Consider the following 19,992-nt stretch of genomic DNA (forward strand, 5'->3'; position numbering starts at 1 on the left):
CAGGTATGTAGTAGTGGTGATTGTGAAGAGTGCTGCGAAATGTTAGTAATAGAATCAATGCAGCAGATAATGTTAGCTTAACCAGGCCTTTTAAGGTGAAGGGTTTAAGAAAGTTCTCTTTCAAAATGCATTCTGATACTCTGGCCCGAATGGGCTAAACATGGCTATAAAAGTTTCTTAGGAGAAGGTGCCCTACCCAGTTAGATGAATGAAAATAACATTGTATTCATACCCAAGAGAGAGAAGCCCTCGTTTATGAAAGACTCTCTTTGCGATGTTTTTCAAGGTTGTTTCCAAAATTCTGGCTAACAGGCTTAAACTCTATCTGGAAAAGTGGATAGCCCCTGAGCAAGCTACTTTTGTGGAATTTAGAGTCATCACAGACAATGCCTTGGTTGCTTTAGAGGTTGTTAACGTATGAAGTGCAAGAGAAAAGCAAATATTGGAGAAGTAGCTCTGAAGCTTAACATGAGTAAAGCCTATGACCGCGCGGAATGGAGATATATTAAAACTATTATGCAGAAGTTGGGGTTTTGTGAAAAGTGGATACATTGGATGGGTATATACATGCATTCTGTAGGGTTTTCTATACAGATTAATGGAGAATCCCCTTATCTTTTTATCCTAGGTTGTGAAGGGTTTTTTTTCTGCGCTTATTATGAAAGTTTAAGCTTGTGGGGATCTACACAGCATAACCCACTAATTGTTTGCAGATGACAGTTTCATGCTTTTTCAGAGCAAATGGCATCGAAAGCAACCGAGTTAAGGATATCCCATATTTGTAAACCAACATGAAAAAATATGAGATTTTTTACAATGCTAATACCAATCCTCAGACCAAAGAGACAATCAATGCTATCTTGGGATTCTCCGAAAGTTTAGGAACAGGAAAATGCTTTGAATTGTCATTCATTGTTAAGAGGAAGAAGAAGACAGTAAGAGTGTGGTAGAAAATAAACAGCTGGACATGTAAACATTTATTGAAAGCAGGAGCAGAAATCCTAGTGAAATCTGTTGCCCAGATGATGTGAATCTTACTCAACATTTGAACGTAAGTAGTGAGTTTCTGTATTTGAACTGGTTTTTCCATGCAGATATGTACGCATCCTAACAAACAAATCCCAGCACTCCAACTAATAGCAAATAGTTAAAAGGTAAGATTGAAAGAAAAGGGCTTCAATTCCCTATGCAGCATTCTCAATTTCCTTTTTCCTTCAGCAAAACAACACATAATCTACAGAGGAGTAAACAATGGAACAACAGAAAGAAAGCAAGAAAAGGATAGGAACAAAAGGCATACGCATGTTGAATATCTACTGCGGAAGACCTTGTTGCTCTTCAAGGTTCTTGATATGAGCCTTGAGGACCATTAGAAGTTCTCTAGCAGGAGCCTGAAGGGTGGAGACGAGAGCGGAAGAAGGGGCCTTCAGAGCCCCCAAAAGAGTGGCATAAATCTCGGCGCGCGTGGGCAAAGTCTCGAGCTTCTTAAATTCGTCGGGCCCGTAAAACTTGCCCTCGAAAACGGCGCCGGTGAAGTCGTTATCCTCGAGCTTCTTCTCCCTCTGGAAGTCCCTGTAGGGCTTGAGGGCGGCGGGGATCTCCTCGGAGTGAACAAAGAGCCACACATTCATGCCCTTCATACAGGGTTTCAGCGTCTCCCAGGGAGTTCCCTCCACGGCCTTGTAAACCAGCGTGTTCTTCGCCACGATCAGCTTCGTGCTCTCGGGGAACGTCTTCCGAAGCTCCTGGAACTGCTTCACGGTGAACCCCTTGTAGTTTATGCCCGCAAGAAGGTAGCAGTTTTCCAACTGTTCCCGCACCGTCTCCACAGTTTCCTCTTTCTTCGTGCGGGGAATCGCCGCCCGGATACAGAGGTGGCGCGCGGGGGGGCGTTGGGCCACGCCGCCGGCGGGGACGGTGAATGGGTTGGTGGGCCGTGTCAGGACTCGGTAGCGGGCTTGGGCCTTGGTGGAGGGAACGGCGAAGGTCATTGCAGCAGTGGCCGTCGATTCCATGGTGGGAATTGGGGAAACAGAGCAAAATGCTTCTCACTCTCGTTGCCTTATCTTATCACTTTTTACACCTTTTTGGTTTTGATTTCGGGGCACCCCAACCCAACGCTGTTCACCAATCACCATTTGACATCTGGCAACGTTTCTATTTGTTTCTCCTTTCATCCAAATAACTCAATTTAACGAAAAAGAAAATTGCCAAACTTAAAATTTCTGATTAATATAGTCATTTAAATATTAATTAATATATAATTTATAATTTTGGGTACGAGAAAGATCTACTTTAACAGAAAATTAGATTCACTGATACACGAGGTTGTTTGGTTTTTTAGAGAGTTACATCAGTTTGTCGAAATACAGTTATATAAGTGTGCTAATGCTTTTCTTTCTTCCCTCTAAAAATCTTGGTCCAATTTGGTACGACCTTCTTTTTCTTCTTTACAATGAAAGGACTGAGAGGACGAGATCCTGGTGAAGCTCCCTTCTGTAACTTATGAACCCTAGAAGGTGTGGAGCTTCCTTCAGATTTCTTGCTCTTTCTTGACATGGCACGCTGCAACTCCTTTGATGGATATTTTTCTCTCTTTTTTGACCAATTCTCAAACTCTTCATTGTTAACTCTCTTTGGAGCCATCTTCTCTTCCAGTTTTCTCTCAGCTATCTTTGTTTTCATCACTATCTCTTTCTCATTGGCCTTCACAGCTTCAACCCACGCCTTCGCCGCTTCAACTTTCTTGTCAGCAATTTCTTTTGCCTCCGCTGCATGGTTGCTCAGATAATCGTGTTCAAACTTTGAGATCATAATCAAGGTACTAGGATTTGTTAAGCTTCTCTCTCTCATGGCGTTCTCGCTCAGAATCTTCAGCTTCTCTAAGGCTAAAGCTTCTGATGATTTCACTCTTTCCAGCTCTTGCATGGCACCTTGCAACCTTTCCTCTCCCTCGTTTATCTCCAACAAAGCCTTTTTATCTCTTCTTTGGTGGCCGTAACCTCTTCTTTTATAACCTCTTTTTCCTTCTTTGCTGCTTCTGTTTTGGACCTGAGCTCATCAAGAGTTTGTGACAAGTTCATGGCTACTGACTCAGCCTTTTCCTCAGCAGCAGTCATGGCTTCTAGCTTAGACTTTGCTCTCAAAAGCTTGTAACTGACGTTTCTCACTTTTGTACCTTTTTTTGATTCCGTGTTCTTCAAATGAACCGCTTCTGCATTGACTTGCTTCAGCTTATTTCTTATAACATCCATGGACGCCATAAACTTAAAACCTTGATCTCTAATCGAAGCTAAATCTTTCTTTGCAGCCTCTATTTCTTCTTTTATAGTCTCCAACACACCAACGTCTCCTGTTTCACCTCTTTCAACCCTTTTATTCACCAACTTCAGTTCATTCTTCAAGATTTCAATCTCATACATTGCTGTGGCCAATTTCCTTTCAAGCTCTTCTGACTCGCCTATTTCCTTGATGGCCTCTTTCAACTTGTTCCTTGCATTTTCCAGAGCTTCCATGTGTCTCAATTCTTTCAAAGCGTCCATCCGGGCCAATTCAACAACCACCTGTTCTTCGTTGGCTGCTTCAATCTCCATCATCAGTTTTCGTGCAACTCTTGAGCATGACAGCACGTTGGATCTCGATGTTTCGATTTCCTTCTCTGCTCGAAGTTTCTCTTCCAGAACAGAAGCCACGTCCAGCTTAAGTTGAAACAATTCCCGTTTAGCATGTTCCAATTCTCTCATCACTCGTGAATGCTCATTATCACCAACATTCTTGCTTGGCTTCCTATACTTCTTTAGTGATGCCATATCTCTCGTTTGCGCTTTTGCCCTGTAGCTCGATTCCCCGATCATGAAGAAAAGATCTTTCACCGTCCTTTTAGCATTAGAAAGCTTGGTTTCTGCTTCAGCTTTCGCAGATTCTGCAGCCTGTTTGCTCTCTTTGTACAGGACAATATCCCTTCTTGCTCTGTGGAGTTCTTTTGCTTTTGAAGAGTTCTTCTGATAAATATTTGATAAAACAATGCTGTCATCAAATGCTCTAAAAGGATAATACATAGATTTTCTTTCACGATGGTAAATAGTATCTCACAAAAAATTTAGTCTCAAATAAATAAATAAATAAATCTCGATTTAGATTACCTTGTTGAGAAAAAAAGGCACAAAAAATTCTAGTAGAACGAATGTCATAAACTGCAGGTAGATGAAAATTAATGAGGACATACCGTGGAGAATTCCTCTCTCAGCAAAGGACCATTAACATCTGCAATCCTGTTACCATACATGTTAACAGCAGTTTTAACCAAACCAACTCTCGTTGAGTTACCACCAGGCTTTGAGCTGGAGCCATCCATATGCATATATCCTATTCCAGTTTGGAACCACAACAAAAAAATTATCAGTTTTTGCTATGGTGTACTCACATGGAAATGAAGGCTTAATTCATAAGTATTCACTTCTCGTTTGTTTCATAAACATAGCTTTTTTTTCAAAAGGGTAACACAAAATACACACAGCTTACTAGCCAAACCACAAAATAAGCAGTGATACACAAAAAAACAGCAGAAAGGCTTGAAATGCCATACCTGAAACGAGTGTGTTGTTTGAGAAGTGTTAGCTCAGAAACGAAACATGTCAAGAGAGAGAAGTTTTGTGGCTGAGAATTGTAAATAAGCTCAAAGGGTTGAAAACGTACAAAAAGAGGGTGGAGGTCCACATGACTGGTTGCCATTGGACAGTACCACTGTTATTCCTCCTCTTCATCAAAATATATCGTTAAGTTGTTCTCAGATTTATTTTATTCCATTAGACCAATCAATTAAAATATCACTTTCATTCTTTGTCTGCTTCGTTTCGCATATTGCAAAGACGGAAATCATGTGAGCCACTGTTTTTTTTTTCTTGATAAAAGAGAATATTAATTATGAGAGATTATTTAGAAGAATTGGGATAAAGATGGAAGTGTTTGATTGAGAAAGTTGAGATGATTGGATGGTGAGGAGTTGCATGAAAATCAAAAATAGAAAAATGGTGGACGGATGGTGTAAAAGAGAGGGAGAAGAAGCGAAAAGCATGGAAATCCAGTTGAAAGAAATAAAAGTATGGGAATGGAGAGAAGGGTGTGAGAGAATGATGGAGGTGGAGCGTTCGTCGCTGTTCAACTGCGTCGTGAACTTTCTCCTGGAAGAGAACTACCTCCTCACCGCCTTCGAGCTCCTCCACGAGCTACTCGACGATGGCCGCCACGACCAGGCCATTCGCCTCCAGAACTACTTCGCCGACCCCTCCCGCTTCCCTCCCAACGACATCTCCCGCCTCAACTCCCTCCCCACGGCCGATCCCCAAACCCTCCTCCACCTCAAAAACCAATCCGAACACAAGCTGGCCATCACCGATTACGAACTCCGTTTGGCCAACGAAGACATTGCCAAACTCAAATCTCAACTGCACTCCCACACCCAACGCCTCAATCAGCTATACGGTTCTCCTTCCCTCTTCCATCACACTCTGCATTTTCCTGTCTCTTCAATCACTCACTCACTCTTGCGTTTCTCCCCGCAGCTCCCCTGTCAAACGGAGATGCTTGGGAGGGACAGAATCGGGAACCGAATGGAAACGCCATGGGACCTCTCACCGACACTGAGCGTCGAGATCTTAACTGTGCTGTGAAGGAATATTTGCTTTTTGCTGGCTACCGTCTCACTGCAATGACATTCTACGAAGAGGTTCCACCCTCACCAACTCTATTCATTCTTCTTCTTCTTTCACCTCTAATCATTTTTTCACTTCAACCCATTCCATACAAAACCTTAAAGAACAAATTTTATGCTTTCATTCATTATTTTACCGGCTTAAAAACACAATCTTTGAGAGTTACAGTAGATGAATTTTTTATTTACACATTTGAATAAGTTCTTGTTCCAAAAGGGTTGTCATATATTGTCACAACCAATTCAGTGTTTCATCAGCGAAACAAAAACAGTTAGATGTTGATGTCATCTTGTTTCTGCGAAATTACAAAGTGGGCTGATGTCTGTCATCTTCTAATTAGCTGGCTGACACTTTTACAAAATGTCCTTCTTTCAACATTTTTCACTCTCTTTTTCCCTTTTAAACCATGCAATGAGATTAGTAGGAAAAATTCTTGCATGAAAAAACAAATCATTGTAATATTATTTAATTAAAGTGTAAAAATGTTTAATTTGCAACGCAAGACAATTAAGTTAAACTCTGACTCCTCCTGTAGGTTAAAGACCAGAACTTGGAGAACTGGAATAACACAAATGCATCAGTACCACACGCCTTGCGTCATTACTATTACCATTATCTTTCATCAACTCCAGTGGTTGCTGAGGTGATTATTTAACTCATGGTGTAGGCAAGTTTCTTATCAAACACTATCTAAACTGTAGATTAATGGCTAAACCCATTGTTTGTTATTTGATTTGTTCTCACACATTCACTTAGCTTCTTAATCTTACCATTACTTTTCAATTTAAAAGTTTCATTTGTTTTTAACAAAGGAAACTTCTTTATTATTTTTAAACAACTCATTAACTTCACCTAATTTTGAATGGATCTTAGAAAAGGATAATGATACTTTGACAACATTTTAACACCATCTATGTGTCATTCTGTGATTAATGCATGTTGGTGTTTATGATTATTGATTATGGAGTAATTTTGGACCAATCACAAAATGACATTTAGATGATGTTAAAATGTTGTAAAAAAATGTTGTGAAAATATCATTATCCCTTAGAAAATGATGGTAAGTGTGAAAATTGAATGAGTCCTGTAATATTGCTTATAAAACTCATTATTGTTTATGTTAAAGGGATAATTATCATTTGACACCTACTTATTTTTTCTTTTACCCTTACTTTGCAACCTTTCTAACAATAAAATATTATATTTAATTAATAAAAGTGAATATAAATAAAAATTTTAAATAAAATATTAATATTTATGATTCTTAAAATATGATATTTTTCATGGTCTCATGTTAAATCTTACACATGTAAATATCCAGGAAAACATTACCCAAGGTCAAGAAAGTAACACACTCTTGATAGCAAATGAGAGGTTGAAACAAGAAAATGAAAGCTTGTTGAAGGATAAAGATATGGCATATGGTCAGATTACAGACTTAACAAAATCCTTGGAGGCATTGCACAAAGATCTTAAAGACAAAGAGAACATGGTAGTTTTTGCTTACTTGTATGAGATATTGTCCAACAATACTCACTCGTTTTTTATATCGTGAAAACTAATATTAACTTTTAGGTGCAAGTTTTAAAGCAGTCCTTGGAGAATCAAAGAAAAGATCTTCATGCTAGCAGAATTGAGATCAGTAAGCTGAAAATGAATATCGAACGATCTGGTTCAGGAAATCATGTGGTTGTTGGTGATGTTGACAAATTTCAACTTCCGTCTTCAGATAATTACAAGGAAGAAATGAACAAGTTGCAAATGGAAGTTGAATGGTTAAAGGAACAAAACAGAGGAATTCCTGAACATGGAAAATTTGTTGGCTATGAAAATGAAATTTTACATATAGAAGACACAGAAATAGAGATTCATGAGGACCAAGGTGCAATTTCTTACCCTATTGATGCAGCACTGGATATCATACGCAATGAAGATGCTCAATCAACAACTTCTCGAACTATGAGCAAATATACTGATAAACACGAAGATGAACCATATGCATTGTTCAATCCTGCAAATGCAAATAGTGCTTTTGAAAATATTGAAAATATCCCTGAACAAAATGTTAGCAAGCAAGAAGAGGATAACAAGATAAATGCAAAAACAGACAATGCAAATGATGAAGCAATATCAGAGAAGATGGCAAGTCCATTACACCTTTATTCTTTAGCATACACATGAAGGGGATTAATGATTCAGTAAAGTTAAGCTGATGAGATTTCAAATTGAAAGTATTTAATTTCTCTTTGTTTATGTTTCTTACAAATGTTTTTTCTTTGACAGGGATTAAGAACCATTCAGATACTTGCAGATGCTTTGCCTAAAATTGTTCCTTATGTATTGATCAATCATCGTGAGGTGGCTACTCACTTTTCTTTATTTACACTTACACGATCTTCAACATATGTTGCACTAATGCTGTTTGGTTGCAGGAACTTCTTCCATTAATGATGTGTGCAATTGAGCACCACCCAGATAGCAGGACTCGGGATTCTTTGACCCATACATTATTCAACTTAATCAAGCGCCCTGATGAACAACAAAGACGAATAATAATGGATGTACGTTATATTTGGTTTGCTTATGTTAGTTTAAAGATTTTGGTTGAATGCAACTTTCAAAATTTCAGGCATGTGTCAGCCTTGCAAAGAATGTTGGAGAGATGAGAACAGAAACAGAATTGCTTCCTCAGTGTTGGGAACAAGTATGTTCTTCCCATAATTTTTCACCTTTATTTGTCATTCTAACCTAGAAACTAGATTTTCAGGGTTTTTTTTTCTATTGTGGGTTTTAGATAAATCACACGTACGAGGAACGTAGACTGCTTGTTGCTCAATCATGTGGCGAGCTTGCAGAATTTGTGCGGCCTGAGATTCGGGATTCCCTTATTTTGTCTATTGTGCAACAACTAATAGAAGATGGTGCCATTATTGTTCGAGAGGCTGCAGCTCACAATTTGGCTATGCTGCTTCCACTTTTTCAAGGCATGGATAAATATTTCCAGGTCAGCCTCACTATATATGCTTCGAGGCATTCATGGAGAAGATTTCTGACTTTTTAAAGAATTGCCTGCAATGTAAGCTCTGCAACAGGTTGACGGGACTGTATAGGAAAGAAAAATGATTCTTTGACACGCTTAAATCTTTTATATTCATTTGATATTATCCTTATTTACTTTTTACTCTTTTCTTTCTTGCAAAAAAATACAAAAATTTACATTTTTATGACTATTTTATCTTCTACTATGTGTCAAATGTAAAAGTGTATCATGGTACTATAAGAAATGGAGCCTTTTACCCTTATCATACATAATGTGACAACTTAAATTAAAAGAACAGAGATACATGCTTTGTTTTATTTGTTGTTAGGTGGAGGAGTTGATGTTCCAATTGATGGGTGATCGATCGGGAGTGGTGGTCGAAACTACTCTGAAGGAATTGGTTATTGCAGTTGTAAAGTGGGGAAACAAATTAGACCATGTTTTGAGAGTTTTATTCTCACATATTTTGAGTTCTGCTCAGGTCTTTGTTTTCCCATTTGCATTTAGCTGTCCCTCGTCACTGAGAACTTAATCCTTGTTGGAAATTATTTCTGAGTTGAATTTCTCATCTGCATTACAGCATTGTCCACCTCTTTCTGTAATGGAAGGGTGTATAGAGTCACATCTACATGCATTGGGTGAAATAGAGCGTTGGAATATAGATGTTCTATTGAGAATGCTTGAGGAATTGACTCCTTTCGTGTATGAAAAAGCAATTGAGACATGTCCTTTCTTGTCCGAAGTAGAATCTACTCAAGTTGTGTTTTCTACCACATTGCTTAAATTGTATTCAAGGTAAGCTTCACATGAAATGTTCACTTTAAAATAATACCATCAGTAATATGAACTATGCAAGAGAAACTCATTGAAGTTACATGTTTGGAAGAGAAACTCATTGAAGTTATATGCTTGTCTCGTTGTGTTGAATATGCATTGTAGTCATGCATATATATGCAAAAACATAAACTATATACTCGAATGCAGTACCAAAATGGTGTTTAACCTTGAATGTTTTCCACTTTTGCTAGGGGGAATGTTGAATGGGATGCATTTGAATGGATGCATCTTGAGTGCTTTCCCAAACTGATACAACTGTCGTGCTTGCTACCATGGAAAGAAGATAACTTAAGGAGCCGAATTTCAAAGGTAACTCGTTCATAATTTCCCTTTTCTTTTACTTTTTTGTGTGTTTTGTAGCATAAGTAATTGAGTCATTTCTGATCTAAATTATTTAATTGCAGTTTTTGTTATCTGTTTCTCAAAGGTTTGGGGATTCCTATGTGACATGCATCATGCTACCTGTATTTTTAACAGCACTAGGAGATGATGCTGATTTGATATTTTTTCCTAGTACCATAAAATCAAGAATCAATGGTAATGATTCTTCAACTATTTTGTGAAATTTTGCGTAAAAGGTTTGTTTTGATTGTTCACTTCCAGGTTTGAGACCAAGATCTATTGTTGCGGAGAAGCTCTCGACATTGTGTGTCCTACCACTTGTGTTGGCCGGTATTTTGAGTGCTCCCGGAAAACGTAATCAACTGGAAGATTACTCAAGAAAGTTGCTTCTAGAAGACAATTCAGAGGAGAATCAACCAACAAAGCACACTCCTGAGATTATCAATGCCATTCGCTTCATTAGGTTTGTAGATAGCACAATTTTCTTGTATTTATAATTTCAAAATCGGTAGAGTATTTGAGTCATCAGCTTTCTTATATGCAGCATATTTGAAGAAAATCATGGTATGATATTTACTATAGTTTGGGAAATGGTTGCTAGCTCTAGCGTCAACATGAAAATCACTGTCGCCAAGCTTCTAAAAGCTATTGTAAGCTTATTGTTTTTCTTTTTCAGTTTCTTACATTTAAATCTCATAAACACCAAAATTGACAGTTCTTGAACATTAGGTGCCATATATTGATGCAAAAATTGCTTCAACTCATGCTTTGCCTGCCCTAGTTACACTTGGATCTGACCAAAACCTCGATGTTAAGTGTGCAAGCATTGAAGCATTTGGTGTTGTGGCTCAACGCTTTAAAAACGACACGGTATATGTTCAGTACATAATGTTGGTTTTATAGCTAAAAGTTGGTGCTGCTATACATTTCAAATTCTTGACCAAGAATGATATATATCTTGTAGATAGTTGACAAGATACGTGTTCAAATGGGTGCTTTTCTCGAAGATGGATCCCATGAAGTTACTATTTCTGTCATTCGTGCGTTGGTCGTTGCAGTACCAAATACAACAGAACAACTTAGAGATTATATCCTTAATGTTCAAAAATGCACCTAGTTTGTTGTCATTTGCGTTTGCTGTTCTTAAACTTTGTCGTTTGTTTCTTAACCTTTATGTACATCTTGTATCTAAGATTTCTCAACTTACAGCCGTGCCCGGTACTGCTTCAAGTGATTTGACACGCCGGCGAGAAAGAGCCAATGCATTTTGTGAGGCAATTCGTGCTCTAGATGCTACAGGTTTGCTCAAACACATAACTCTTATCTATGCATTTCTTAAGGATAGAGAGAGATCTAACAGAATCAAAATTCAAGATAAAAATGTCAACTAAACTCACTAATTTAGAGATAAAAACATAATTAACCCTTTTAAATATAATTTCTTTTAAAAGTGAATGCTGCAAATTATGAGTGTTACATTTTTCTCATAGATAATACTTGGGATCCATCCTATCACATTTCTTTCTTATCATCTAGAAAGTATTTTTTATGTTTAATTCTGAGTTTATATTACAGATCTTTCTGCAAGTAGTGTGCGAGAGTTTCTCCTTCCTGCAACACAAAACCTTTTGAAAGATTTGGATGCACTAGATCCAGCTCACAAAGAAGCCCTTGAAATTATTATGAAAGAAAGAACTGGGGAAAGTTTTGGAGGTGCAAGTAAGTCAATGGGTTCTCATCTTGGGCTTCCATCATCGGTGAGCAATTTCTTTGGTGATGGTGGCTTGCTTGGAAAGAGAGACAGCACAGAAGAGAAAGTTGTCTTCCCCAAGGCTGCCACAACATCACAACCACAAGTAGAGGACACTAGATTAAGGCGCATCATGCTTGGACATTTTAGTGACATACTTAGGACAAAGGGAAAACAACATGACCATTCTCACAACCAATAAGAGTGTTGTCTCAACAATATCCAATTTTTTTCACTATCACAGTTGCAAATTTCAATAAAAACTGATTTTTACTTCCACTTTTTACACTTTTCTTATTTTTTTAGTTCGATATATTGTAAATTACTATAAGATATTGTTTAAAAAGTAACACTAGTTAACCTTCTATCATCTTAATGTATCACCCACCAAATGAATGGTTAGATTTCAAACAAATTTGGTTTGAAAAATGTTTGTATATTATCCTTCTAAGCTTTTAACTCAAAGATGAACACCACGTCAAATGATACATATGTGTTTCAAATGACTACTTTTCTATTGGCTCACCCTCAAAAGCAAACACCATTGAGTACGTCAAAAAGGTGTAAGCAGCGCCAAACGCACGTCAATGAAACATATCAACGGCTAACCAACTACATCAACTCATATCGCCATAACCTTCCGCACAATGGGAATGGACATCATAGGTCTTTTCCCTCCCGCACCAACATAGAAAAAGTTCATATTAATAGCAATAAATTATTTTACAAAGTGGATGGAAATAAAGGTATCGGTGATGATCATATCCAAGCAAGTACAAATGTTTTTTGACTAATAAGACCTCCCGGCATAGACCGAGCGCCCAGCCATCTAGTAAATGCATGTTCGCCAAGGATTTGACGTCCGCCCAAGGATTTGACGTCCGCCCAAGGATTTGACGACCGCCCAAGAGCGGGACGCCCACCTAGGGTAACATCCCTGACCGACCATCATTCCCAACCGACACACTTTGTTGATTACACGGTTAAATGCTAATGACACATTAAAGTCCTTAATGAAGATTAAGGTATTATTGGGCCGTTCCCAGGCCCCCAAAAGGTAAAAGCCCATTACAATTCACTATAAATAAAGGTCTCAGGTATGAACTCTGGACAAACTTGAATAACGATGCATACACGCATCACAATCGCTCTGTAATATTACTGACTTGAGCGTCGGAGTGCCTTTAGCAGGTACCCGGCCCCTCCCCAACTGGGAGTGTGGAGCAGCGCTAGGTACGGAAGGACGCCCGGCCAGCTTGGAGCAGAGGAGAGGAGGACGTCCGCCCGGCTTGGAGTAGAGAGCGAGCGTCCGGATTGGAGGACGTCCGCCCGGCTTGGAGCAAAGAGAGAGCGTCTGGATTATAGGACGTCCACCCGGTTTGGAGCGTGGAACAGCGATCGTCCATCTTGGTGCCGCCCGTCAGTGCAGCTAGCTCCGGTTCGTAGGATTCAGCAGTGTTCGCACGGTCCATGTATCTTCGCCGCCCGCCCGTTCGTCTTCGACAGTAAGTTTGTGTGTTTTTACAGGGTCCCCACCGATCCAGTCGAAACAGTTCGTATGGAAACACTTGATATGTCTATTTGGTCGATCTACCATAGATGATAATTATTGTCAACGGTCAGCATTTTACAGACAAAAGGTTAAAAGAATTTTATGAATATCTAAGCATAAAACATGTTACTAGCTCGGTAGAACACTCTCAGACAACATCTGAGTCGAGGCGGCCAACAAGGTGATGGCCACAAAAATAAAATGAAGGCTAGGAAATGCTAAAGGGAATTGAGTCAAAGAACTTTCAGAAGTCCTAGTACGACTAAAGATAAGACATTGATGATTTTTTAATCTACTATATTTATTTAACTCTACATATGACTATACTAACTGTAACGAGTGTCTTTAAAAGATAACTTACCGATCTAACAAAACCAAAAGACGAAGGAGAAAACCTTCTTGGAAAAAAAGAATAAACATTGATAAGAGCAACTAACCACACACAATAAGTATTGGTGTATCCTTGGTCCTTAATACAAGAACAACTTCCAAATTATAGTTTAAAGCTGTTATATACATTTTTTAAATATATATATATATATATATATATATATATATATATATATATATATATAATATCTTTATCACTCCTCTCTCAATTTGGACATGAAGATTGTCCAGGTTAAGCTTGGAAATAAGAGTAAAAAAAAAAGCAAAGCAAGAAAGCTAGAAGAGAATGTTTGTATAACTTTTTTTTATTTAATGTATATCTTTTTAAATCTATATTAATAAAACAATACTTGTTATAGATATTTGTGAAAAATTCGATTCAAGTTAATAAGCCTATAAAAATAATAAAAAATGGTTCGTAACAATAAAACGAATCAGTAATAAAACTTCTAAGATTAATTTTGAGGATGCTGAGATTAAAGTTGGAAAAGTTCAAAAAAAAAAATTCGAAAGTAAAAAAAGAAAAGTCGTTCTTCATTTCGTATGTTGGAATTCCTTAATGTAGTTTGAAATCTGTAAAAGTAGTGTTGAAACGTCAATAGGTAGATAGTGTAGAAGTTTGAAACGGGGTTTGATAATGGCAACATTTTGTGACAGAATCTGTGGTTGATGTGATTACGTTCCTCGAACGTTGAAACATGGGTGAGTGAAGAGTTTAAGAATGTTATCCCAGAAAGAGGTTTTCTGTTTGAATTTTCCTTACTTGTGATGAAGGCATTGTTAATTCGAGCACATAATAGCAAAATGTAGGTATTTTCCTTACAACGCAATGTGACAATTGATTCAAGCCATAATTACACCTAGAGGTTACATAATTATACTTTATAGTTTTTACAAGTTAACTTGCTATAGTAGGATAAATAAACTCATATTTGTTAGTATTATTTAAATTTGTCCAAATCAAATGTAAAAATGAAAGTGAAAGAAAGAGTATAATATTGAACTTTTTATTCATAAAATTAACCTTAATAATATGAAATTAAAACCCCCTAACATATTAACTTGTAGTATCGAGTTTCTTTTAGTTAAAGGGTAGAAGTAAACTTTTAGTAGTAAAATTCGTTTAGTCTAAAGACAATGCAAACAGAATTCAGTTTTATTTCATACATCACATACATACCAAATCTTATTTCATTTTTTAGGACTCTTCATTCATCATTTAACGAATCTTCCACTGCCCAAGAAGAAACCACGAACTTCTGAATTCTATCAGTGAAAAAGTTGTGTACTAAACACGAAATTCCAATAATTGGCATGCCAACTTTTTCCTCCTTTCTTACACACGAATTCTCTCCTACAAGAAACAATCACTTACAAATATAGGACTACCAAAATTAATCTTTCAAAATTAACATTCATTATACACATTACTTTCCTCAACACACTTTTTCTACATTCAAACTCATACTAAAACCGAATTTCTTGATACATATTAAATAACACTATTTACTACATTCAAACTCATACTAAAACTAAAATTGTTTACATATTAAATAACATTATTTATTAAGATGATAATTCAATAATTGAAATGATATATCCAATAAACATAAATTTAATTAAAATGGATTTTAATCTATAACTCTTAAGAAACAGACTTTTAATTTATAACTTAACCTCATTCATAAGCTAAAATTTATATTTACACATATACTCTAAATTTGATGGTATTTTTAATTTACAAGTTATATGTGAGATTTATTTCCAATTATTAGTTTTTGTTTTTTTTGAAAGTGACCTCAGACGGTAGAATTGTCCACATCTTTAGCAGAAGTTCCGTGTGAACACTGAGAGTGGTTGTCATAAATATTTTGTATGTTTATTTACCTTTGAGTCCAGTCCATGGAGTACAAAAACACCATCCATGTTAGAGTGTGAGCACATAACAGATTGAAGAAGTGAGAGAATAAAGAGATGAAGAAGGTGTTTGTTTTTGCAGTTGTGGTGGTGGCAGTGGTGGCCATGGAGGTGGCTCCGACGGCAGAGGGTGTGACGTGTAGCCCTGTGGAGCTGAGTCCTTGTTTGGCGGCAATAACTTCGTCATCTCCACCATCAACTCTTTGCTGCCAGAAAGTCAGGGAACAGAGGCCATGCCTCTGTGGTTACCTCCAAAACCCTAGTTTCAAGAATTACGTAAACTCTCCTGGTTCCAGAAGGGTTGCTAGTTCATGTGGGGTTCCCTTTCCAACTTGTTAATCTAAATAAAATCATGTTAAGTATTACTACCAACCTTTACATCTCTGCTACGATATTTCGGTAGTTTTTTCAGTGATTCAATTCATGCATGTAATAAACCGTCTGTTTCATTCTATGGTGTTGCAGCGTGCCGGTTAGCTTTAAGAAATTAATATGATTGTGTTGTATGTGTGAATGAAGTATTGAAGAAGATAATGGAATAAGTTTGGTTCTTGATTCTGTAATTTCATGTTGTTCTTGACGGGGCCACTTTGGAAAGGCCTATGAACAGTTTAGAACTTTGGCGTCAACTGGTCAAGATGAATAAAGTACTGTTTGAATTGGCACGCTTTTCAATTTTCAATTACAGATGGCAGTTATAAGAATATATAAATGTCGTTAAACATTTTGTTTAAAGATATATGGAAATATGAGAGTTTTTATATAAAATTCAAATGAAAGGAATGATGGTATAGTAATAATGTGTTGTATTTTCGGAGAATACTTCAGTCTTTTTCTTTAATATGGAGGTGTGGTTAGTGATAATGGAGGTGCAGAACGAAAAAGCCCATAAAAGATCCCATGCCTCAGAGATCATGGTTAATGTTTTCACACATTGGTATATTTGTTTCAGCTCATATTAAATTGTTAACTTTTCTGTTTATTAGTAATGTTAATTCTTGTTATGCTTTAGTTCAATTAATTTTATAATTTTTTTTTGAAAAATAAGTATACAAACAATCTTCTAAATAATATTTTGCTTAATATTCGGCATCAATATCGTAAAGTTGTGTAATTACCTATATATTTATTAAAGAGTTGTTTAAGTAGTGTATGTATTATTACTACTACACACGTCATAGTGTCTACTAATCATAATTTCAATTTTAACTACGTACTTTCCCGGTTAAAAATTGTAATAACTAATTGGTAGGTTGAGTTTTCTTTATTAATATTAAAATAATAGTCATTTTAAAACTATTAAACTTCAGGAAATACTTTAAATAATCTTATTTATTTACATTCACGTATTTGTTTCAATCAAATGTAAACTAAATATTTATATAAATAAAAACATGATTTATATAAATATTTGTAAATACTAAAATTAAATTTTTAAGTAAAATATAAATAATGTGAAAATCTAACTTTACATACATTTGTAAAATTAGTTTCATACAATTCATTTAAAACTTTACTTGTATATATTTTAGAGAAAAACGTCTAATTTCTGCAACAAGTTTGATCAATTTTCTTCCAATTAATTTATTTTGCACTGATTAACTTTTGTTTGCACCGATTAAATTTCGTTTGGGCCGATTAATTTTGACTTATGGTACAATTTTGTTCGTGAGTTGATGAATCTTGGCGGCAGCAGCGAGTGCCAATCTTCATTGCTTGAAACTCATAGTATATACAATTTTATTATGTGCTATAATGATTTTCTGTATTTCAGGGATGATAATATTATAGAAAAAAAAATAATTTTTTAAATAAAAAATAAAAGAGACGTCGGTTTAGGAGGGTCTGACGTCAAAATTAACATTAAAAAAAAACATTTGACGTCTAATTGACGTCTCAGTAAGACGTCGAATCTAAATTAGACGTTTGAATATCGAAAATAACAAACGTCAAAAGTCTTTTTTGCAACCGTGAATATTTAGATAGATATGATTCTTAGAATTGGATATTTAAGTTTGTCGAAAATAAGAAACGTCAAAAGTCTTTTTTTCAACCATGAATATTTAGATAGATATGATTCTTAGAATTAGATATTTAAGTTTGTGTGTTTAAATCTACACTGACGATAAACCTGTTAAAAGAAATTATGTCCTTATAATTTGCATTTTAAATGAGTTCAATTAATTTTTAACAGTGTATCTGTCTCTATAAATCTAGCTAGTTATACAAACTTATTCATATTTACAAAAATATAATTAAAAATAATTTTAATATACTTCAAACATAATACAAGTGCTTTTAAAAATAATAAAAATCTTAATTTCAAAGTTCATTAATGATAAATTACAGAAAATATAAAACAGTTTCAAAACAATACATAAAAGATATTAACAAATAAAGAAAAATAAAGAAGAATAAAACACTTTAATTGATGTGGCTTCAATAATTAAAAGAGTAACAATATGTTGATATGTTGACATGTTTTAACATTCATTGGATACGGTGACATGTTTGCTTATATTAAAATAATAAATCTACGGTTGATAATAAATAATTGTAAATTAGTAAGTTCAACTTTTAATCAATAAAGTTGATGTTGTAGGATTTGCTAATTTTTTTCTCATTCATCATCATCCGTTGTTTTAATAAAAGTTGATAAATGCATTATCTTTCAAATTAAAAACAAAAACAAAAAACCTTATATAAAATATAAAGGTGACAAATAAAAGGTAAAAATTGGATGACAATTAAAGTGAAAGAAATAGTATAACTATTGAACTTTTTATTCATAATATGGAATTAAAAAAAACCCTATTATATATATTAAGTTGTAGTATTGAGTTTCTTTTACGTTAAATCCGGGTAAAAGTAAACTTTTAGTAGTAAAATTCGTTTATTCTAAAGATAATGCAAACATAATTTAAGTTTTAAAATTTGGAGTTTAGATAGTTATAAATATAAACTTTATTTCATACATCCCAAATCTTTTTTCGTTTTTGAGGATTTTGCATTCATCATTTCACGAATCGTCAAAAACCACAAACTTATGAATTGTATTAATAAGAGGAGTGAAAAAGTTGTGTACTAAACACGAAATTCCAACTTTTTCCTCCTTTCTTCCACACGGATTCTCTCGTACAAGAAACAATGACTTACAAACCAAAATTAATCTTTCAAATTTAACATTCATTAGAAACATTACTTACTCAACACACTTTTTCTACATTTATACTCGTACTAAAAAATTGAATTTCTTGATACGTATTATATAACATTATTTACTACATTCAAACTCTTACTAAAACTAAAATTCTTAACACATATTAAACAATGTTATTTATTAAGATGACAGTTTAATAATAAATTAAATGATATATTCAACCAACACAAATATATCATTAAAATTTTAATCATATTTTAAGAAATAAATTTTTAAATTTTATTTTATTTTAAAAAATTGAATTATTAAATAAAGTTTATATATATATATATATATATTAGTTTACACGTGCGACTTCCAATTATTGGATATTTTGAAAGTGGTCTCAGCATGTCGAATTGTCCACATCTTTAGCAGAGTTGCGTGTGAAGACTGAGAGTGGTTGCCATAAATATTTTGTATGTTTATTTACCTTTGAGTCCAGTCCATGGAGTACAAAAACAGCATCCATGTTAGAGTGTGAGCACATAACAGATTGAAGAAGTGAGAGAAAGAGATGAAGAAGGTGTTTGTTTTTGCAGTTGTGGTGGTGGCAGTGGTGGCGATGGAGGTGGCTCCGACGGCAGAGGGTGTGACGTGTAGCCCTGTGGAGCTGAGTCCTTGTTTGGGGGCAATAACTTCGTCATCTCCACCATCAACTGTTTGCTGCCAGAAAGTCAGGGAACAGAGGCCATGCCTCTGTGGTTACCTCCAAAACCCTAGTCTCAAGAATTACGTAAACTCTCCTGGTTCCAGAAGGGTTGCTACTTCATGTGGGATTCCCTTCCCAACTTGTTAATCTAAATAAAATCATGTTAAGTATTACTACCAACTTTTACATCTCTGCGATGATATCTCGGTAGTTTTTTCAGTGATCCAATTCATGTATGTAATAAACAATCTGTTTCATGGTGTTGCAGCGTGCTGGTTAGCTTTAAGAAATTAATACGATTGTGTTATATGTGTGAATGAGATGTTGAAGAAGACAATGGAATAAATTTGGTTCTTGATTCTATCGTTTTATCTTCTTCTTTAGAAACAACTATTTCTTTCTCTTGTCAAACAATGAGTGTTTTTTACGGGGCCACTTTGAAAAGGTCTATGAACAGTTCATGACGTTGGCGTCAACTGGTCAAAGTTTTCCATTTTCAATTACAGATGACAGGAATATATAAACGTCGTTAAACACTTTTAGGAATATATATATTTTTTAAAAATAGTTAAATATATTTTTAGTATCTACATTATTTTTGG

General features: G+C 35.4%; 3 protein-coding genes and 2 pseudogenes across 4 annotated transcripts; 3 read left to right on the forward strand and 2 right to left on the reverse strand.

The window, feature by feature from the left end:
• Positions 1–1,160: 1,160 nt before the first annotated feature.
• LOC148199961 (large ribosomal subunit protein uL10c-like) lies at positions 1,161–2,074 on the reverse strand. The gene has a single exon (XM_088111265.1). The coding sequence runs from the start codon at positions 2,013–2,015 to the stop codon at positions 1,314–1,316; it is 702 nt and encodes a 233-aa protein (XP_087967391.1). The 5' UTR covers positions 2,016–2,074; the 3' UTR covers positions 1,161–1,313.
• Positions 2,075–2,291: 217 nt separating this feature from the next.
• LOC124825623 (protein PLASTID MOVEMENT IMPAIRED 2-like) lies at positions 2,292–4,720 on the reverse strand (annotated as a pseudogene). The gene is made up of 3 exons (XR_015785448.1): positions 4,586–4,720; positions 4,226–4,365; positions 2,292–4,001 (listed from the first exon to the last, which is right to left on the reverse strand). The product of XR_015785448.1 is annotated as a protein PLASTID MOVEMENT IMPAIRED 2-like (transcript).
• Positions 4,721–4,840: 120 nt separating this feature from the next.
• On the forward strand, positions 4,841–11,959 carry LOC148199962 (uncharacterized). The gene is made up of 19 exons (XM_088111263.1): positions 4,841–5,481; positions 5,562–5,725; positions 6,247–6,354; positions 7,033–7,203; positions 7,287–7,853; positions 7,995–8,069; positions 8,144–8,272; positions 8,341–8,415; positions 8,506–8,715; positions 9,080–9,232; positions 9,332–9,546; positions 9,780–9,897; positions 9,993–10,125; positions 10,192–10,393; positions 10,475–10,580; positions 10,660–10,800; positions 10,895–11,018; positions 11,110–11,229; positions 11,506–11,959. Exons 1-19 carry the CDS (start codon positions 4,992–4,994, stop codon positions 11,880–11,882), a joined length of 3,678 nt encoding a protein of 1,225 aa, XP_087967389.1. The 5' UTR covers positions 4,841–4,991; the 3' UTR covers positions 11,883–11,959.
• A 3,583-nt stretch (positions 11,960–15,542) lies between these two features.
• LOC148199963 (non-specific lipid-transfer protein 2 pseudogene) lies at positions 15,543–16,102 on the forward strand (annotated as a pseudogene).
• A 3,066-nt stretch (positions 16,103–19,168) lies between these two features.
• Positions 19,169–19,751, forward strand: LOC148199964 (non-specific lipid-transfer protein 2-like). The gene has a single exon (XM_088111996.1). The coding sequence runs from the start codon at positions 19,256–19,258 to the stop codon at positions 19,535–19,537; it is 282 nt and encodes a 93-aa protein (XP_087968122.1). The 5' UTR covers positions 19,169–19,255; the 3' UTR covers positions 19,538–19,751.
• The last annotated feature ends 241 nt before the right edge of the window (positions 19,752–19,992 follow it).

The sequence above is a fragment of the Vigna umbellata genome, chromosome 4, assembly GCF_029865625.1.
Source record: "Vigna umbellata cultivar VRB3 chromosome 4, Vumbellata_1.0, whole genome shotgun sequence".
Taxonomy (NCBI): domain Eukaryota; kingdom Viridiplantae; phylum Streptophyta; class Magnoliopsida; order Fabales; family Fabaceae; genus Vigna; species Vigna umbellata.